Source organism: Lithobates pipiens, unplaced genomic scaffold (genome assembly GCF_037356315.1).
Source record: "Lithobates pipiens isolate NorthernLeopardFrog02 unplaced genomic scaffold, aLitPip1_a1.2 Scaffold_18, whole genome shotgun sequence".
NCBI lineage: Eukaryota > Metazoa > Chordata > Amphibia > Anura > Ranidae > Lithobates > Lithobates pipiens.
The window spans coordinates 50159249-50165248 of NW_027507758.1; the positions used below are offsets into that span (position 1 = coordinate 50159249).

A 6000-nucleotide genomic window follows, 5' to 3' on the forward strand; every position below is an offset into this window, starting at 1 on the left:
CCCTTAGTGGTGACAGCTTCCCCTTTACCTCCAACCACGACAGATTCTCTGGCCGGCAGAACTGTCACTTATGATTGGACTGCAAGCCGCAGTCCCAACCCTGCACTGCTCTCCCGCTTCTGGATAGGCCCTCAGACAGCCTAGCAACCAGATGTGCCTGGGATAGGCCCAAACTCCGGGCCTACCAGCCCGGGCAGTACAACAAATGTCCACCCAGACAGCTGTCCGGGTGGCACAGAACCCCGATCACCTAACTCCACCCAAATATATAGGTTCTCCTAGCAGGCCAAGGAATTCAAGAAAACCCCTGCCCATTGGCTGAGATACCCCATATACTCCTGATCTGTCCTTGCTTTGCTCTTGTCGTATCTAATGGTACCAGGTAGCCGGCCACCTAGCGACAGAAGAGAGAAGTGCAGCAATTCTAGACTTAGGATGAAATCAATTGATCCCTAACAATTGGCTAAGGTAACTACATCTGGCAGATACATTTAGGAGCAACCCTGTCTAAATATCAGGGAGCTACATCTAAGAGGAGTTTAGCTTCCTCTCCCAGGAACATCTAAGAAGAGTTTAGCTCCCTCTCCCAGGTACATCTAAGAAGAGTTTAGCTCCCTCTCCCAGGTACATCTAAGAAGAGTTTAGCTCCGTCTCCCAGGTACATCTAAGAAGAGTTTAGCTTCCTCTCCCAGGAACATCTAAGAAGAGTTTAGCTTCCTCTCCCAGGAACATCTAAGAAAAGATTAGCTCCCTCTCCCAGGTACATCTAAGAAGAGTTTAGCTCCTTCTCCCAGGTACATCTAAGAAGAGTTTAACTCCTTCTCCCAGGTACATCTAAGAAGAGTTTAGCTCCTTCTCCCAGGTACATCTAAGAAGAGTTTAGCTCCTTCTCCCAGGTACATCTAAGAAGAGTTTAACTCCTTCTCCCAGGTACATCTAAGAAGAGTTTAGCTCCTTCTCCCAGGTACATCTAAGAAGAGTTTAGCTCCTTCTCCCAGGTACATCTAAGAAGAGTTTAGCTCCTTCTCCCAGGTACATCTAAGAAGAGGTTAGCTCCCTCTCCCAGGTACATCTAATGCCGCGTACACACGAGCGGACTGTATGGCGTACTTAGTCCGTCATACAATCCGACGGACAGTCCGTCAGACTTTCGACTGAACGGACTTGACCACACATGGATGTACAAACAGTCCGTCGAAAGCTTGCGCGATGACGTGTACAGCACGTACGACGGGACTAGAAATAGGAAGTCCAATACACAGCAATGCACCCTTCCGCCGTGTAAATCCTTTCTGAGCATGCGCCATTCTTAGTCCGTCGAACTAGCCTACTGACGAGCGGATTGTCCGCTGAAACCAAAGTACGACGGACAGAATTTCGAAAAATCCGAAATACTTAGTACGCCAGACTGCACGCTGAAAAAGTCCGCTGAAGCCCACACACGAGCGGACTGTCCGCTGAAATGTGTTTCGACGGACTAAGTACGCCATACAGTCCGCCCGTGTGTACGCGGCATAAGAAGAGTTTAGCTCCCTCTCCCAGGTACATCTAAGAAGAGTTTTGCTCCTTCTCCCAGGTACATCTAAAGCCCCGTACACACGAGCGGACTTTTCAACATCCAAAGTCCGACGGACTGATTCCGTCAGACTATTCGATCATGTGTGGGCTGCAACGGACTTTTGACTCGCCAAAGTCTGAAGGACTTTAGAATATGGAACATGCTTCAAATTTTTCCGAAGGAACTCCGCCGGACCCGGTCCCTTCGAAAAATTTGCTCGTGTGTATGCTATTCCGACGGACTAAAAACGACGCTAGGGCAGCTATTGGCTACTGGCTATGAACGTCCTTATTCGAATCCAGTCGTACGTCATCACGTTCTAATCCATCGGAGTTTAGTGTGATTGTGTGTGGCCAAGTCCGCTCAGCCGAAAAGTCCGTCAGAACTCTGTCGGAACTCCGGCAGAACTCCTTCGGAAGTCTGTTGGACATAAGTCCTCTCGTGTGTACGGGGCTTTAGAAGAGTTTAGCTCCCTCTCCCAGCTCACAGAACATAATATCATACAGGGCCCACAATAACATCGCTTGCCACCTAAAGGCGACAAGCCTACAAAACATAATCAACAATCCATTCCTAGTCAGATCCCTAACAGATGGTGTACCTGGATAGGACTTGGTTGGTTCTGTGGCTGTCTATGTCGGGACTGTTTAATGAGCTGGCAGTAGATCTCATTCTGGAGCTCCGGGTGGGTGAGGCACACTTGCAGGGCACTCTGAGCCAGAGACACGTGATAGTCTATAGCGGGAGAGTCAATCGCTGCGTTCAGAAACAGCTGGCAAGTCTACAAAGAGGTGACAGTTCATGATAGAGTTAGTTATACCAATCCAACCACAGCAATCATAACAAACAAACATCACATTGCAATCAGAGTTATTTTTTCACTCAGCATACATGAAAAAAACATGTTATATAACCACTTCAGCTCCGGAAGGTTTTACCCCCTTCATCACCAGGCCATTTGTTGCTATTCAGCACTGCGCTAATTTAACTGGCAATTGCTCGGTCATGCAACATTGTTCACAAATAACATTTTTTATAATTTATTTCACACAAATAGAGCTTTCTTTTGGTGGTATTTGATCACTGCTGGGTTTATTTTTTTTGAGCTATAAATTAAAAAAGACTTAAAATGTAAAATATATATATATATATATATATATATATATATATAATATATAATTTTTTTTTTTTTTCTGCTCTAAAATATATCCAATAAATATAAAAAAAATCGAATTTTGTCATAAATTTCAGCCAAAACGTATTCTGCTACATGTCTTTGGTAAAAAACAAAAAACAAAAAAACAAAACAATAAGAGTATGTATATAAAGTGGTTGTAAAGTCTGAAGATTTTTTTATCTTAAAGCGGAGGTCCACCCTAAAATGGACCTTCCACTCATCGGAATCCTCCCCCCCTCCGGCGCCACAATTGGCACCTTTCAGGGGGGAGGGGGGTGCAGTTACCTGGATAATCCAGGTAACTGCACCCACTTCCGGGATAGCTCTCTGCGGAAAGGGGCGTAGATTACGCCCCTTTTCGCAAGTGCCCGCCCCTTTCCGCAAGAGCCCCGCTGCCTGCTGGGAAACACACAGATCCCAGAGGCAGCGGGGACCGTCCTTATTGCGCAGCGCGGCTCGCGCATGCGCAGTAGGGAACCGGGAAATGAAGCCGAAAGGCTCCATTTCCTGATTCCCATACCCAAGATGGCGGCGGCAGCACCCGAGAAACGATCTACAGATCGGCTTCGGGTGCCGACATCGCGGGCGCGCTGGTCAGGTAAGTGTCACTATTTTAAAAGTCAGCAGCTGCAGTATTTGTAGCTGCTGGCTTTTAAAAAAAAAAAAAACGCGGAGTCCCGGCGGACTCCCGCTTTAATGCATTATTATCATAAGATAAAAAAAAAAACATTTTGTGCAGCAGCCCCCCTGATACTTAGCTGAGCCCTATCTCGATCCAGCGAAGTTGCACGAGAAACTTGAACAATCTCCTGATTGGCCAAGACACACAGCAGGTGCCATTGGCTCCCGCTGCTGTCAATCAAAGTCAGTGAGCCAATGAGGGGGCGAGGCCAGGCCGCTGCTCAGTGTCTGAATGGACACACAGAGCAGCATATCAGCTCGGGTGCCCCCATAACAAGCTGCTTGCTGTGGGGGCACTAAACAGGAGGGAGGGAGGGGCCAGGAACGCCGGCAAGGGACCCAAGAAGAGGAGGATCGTGGATGCTCTGTGCAAAATCACCTGCACAGATCAGGCAAGTATGACAGTTTAGAAAAAACAAAACAGAGACTTATAGCGTTTACAACCAATATATACTGGAATTTTGTTTTTATAGTACTAATAATGATGATCAGTGACTTATAATCTGACATTAACTGCCACTGACATTACCAGTGACACTAATACTGTATAGTGATAATGTGCACTGCCGAAAAATTTGTTTGTTTTCGTTTCATTCGTTTTTTTGTTTTTTTTTGTAAATACAAAAAATTTGTAAATTCGAAAAATCGTAAATTCCAACATTTGGAATTCGTAAACTTGTAAATTCTAAAATTTGGAAATTCTAACATTTGAAATTCGGAAATTCTAAAATTCCAAATTTGAAAATGTAAAAATTCGACAATTCGGAAATTTGAAAATCCGAAAAAAAGAAAGTAAAATCTGAACCTTATAAAGAACGAAAATATTATAATCCCAAAATTTTAAATAACTAACTAACTAATAATAACTATTCAATTATAGGTATTGGAATTTCCTTTCAAATGTGGCTGTTAGCGAACGTAACAAATCGAAATTTATCTGAAGTTACGAATTATCCAAAAGAAAGAATGCTGCATCTAAATAAATGTAATGGAACGAAATAATAATAAACAATAATACGTTTTTATTATTATTATTTATTATTATTAATTTGTTATATTCCATTTGTTTAGATACGGCAGTCGTTATTATGGATAATTTGTAACTTCAGACAAATTCGTAATCACCACTAACAGCCAAATTTGAAAGGAATTCCAAATACCTATAATTTAATAGTTAGTAATAGTTAAGTTATTATTAATTAGTTATTATTTCAGATTTTAAAATTTTCGGGTTTTTGAATTTTCGGATTTTCATTCTTATTTTTGGATTTCCGAATTTCTGAATTTTCAAATATTCGTAAAAATTCTGAAATTCGAAAATACGTATATTTCAGAATTTGTCTAAATTTGTTAAAAAACGTATTTGGAACGAAACAAATTGCACATGTCTACTAATAATCTACACTGTCACTGATCTCCACTGTCAATGACACTGGCAGGGAAGAGGTTAATATTTAGGGGAGATGAACAGGTTAACTGATTTTTACTATTGAATGTTGGTGGGTGATTTAAAGCTGAACTCCAGGACAAGAAAATATTGTCTAAATTCATTCATCGTGTGTATTCTGGAATCTTGGTGTGCTTTGTGTATTTCTTCCAGATCAGTGCAGCAATCCACTGTGATACTTTCCCTCTGTGTAGGATCTTCCTGTAATAAAGACCGCTCACTCCTGCTCTCTCTCCTTGTGCTGGGGGACTGGTCTGGTCTCCGCCCCCTCCTGTAGTTTTCTGCATGTAGTGGGTGGGGCCTTCTGAGCCCCTCCCACCGCTCTGCTGTCTGCACAGTCTATGTACCGCACAGTGATGATGTCACTGCTACATTCACAAGATAATATCTGGATTTGCAAAGAAAATTGGTGCGTGCAAAGTGGATATAAGTCCTTTGTGGCTACTGAGGAATATATCTAAATTACCATCGCTTATATAAACAAAATTATCTTTTTTTTTTTTTTGACTACTTTAAACAATGGACCGCAAGGTTTTCCATCTTGTAGTACTCTGGCTGTTTAAGAATTTTGGGACATTTTGTTTCTCCACATCTGGAAAGGCTCATGGTGGCCACAGCTATTATGCAGTCAGTAGTGGAATATAATAGAAGCAATCTGGGCAATAGCATGGTGTACTATAGCTGTAAGGGGTGGGCAGAAAACTGCTAAATCAAACTGACTTCCCCAGATATCATTTTCACAATAAAGTAAACTAAGGCTGGGTTCACACTTGTGCAATCACAGACATTGCATGTGATTCGCACCGCACTGCTGTGCAGATCACATGCGATGTTTGTGCGGTGCGAATTCAGCCATACAAACGGTATGGCTGAAATCGCATCACATTAGCACCAAAATAGTGCAGGACCCCTTTTTTTTTGGTCTGCACTGGAACTGGATTGCATGGGTGTTCAGACCTATCAGATCCAATTCCTGCACCATTTGACAGTTTGCAATGCGAACTACAAACTGATCTGGGGGTGTCATTAACTTTATATTGACATCTGCAGCAGATCTCAGTGTGAACCAGCGTGTGATTCAGGTGCGATGTGGGAACCGGCACTGAATCGCAGGGTTTCCCACATCACACCAGTATG

The 6000-nt window shown here is 43.0% G+C and overlaps 1 protein-coding gene across 1 annotated transcript in view; it reads right to left on the reverse strand.

Moving 5' to 3' along the window:
- PLEKHH2 (pleckstrin homology, MyTH4 and FERM domain containing H2) overlaps positions 1 to 6000 on the reverse strand; it is a 232244-nt gene that overhangs the window by 39499 nt on the left and 186745 nt on the right. The window contains exon 20 of the mRNA XM_077485672.1: positions 2160 to 2339. Coding sequence (XP_077341798.1) covers positions 2160 to 2339 — 180 coding nt within the window. The remainder of the gene's footprint in view (positions 1 to 2159; positions 2340 to 6000) is intronic.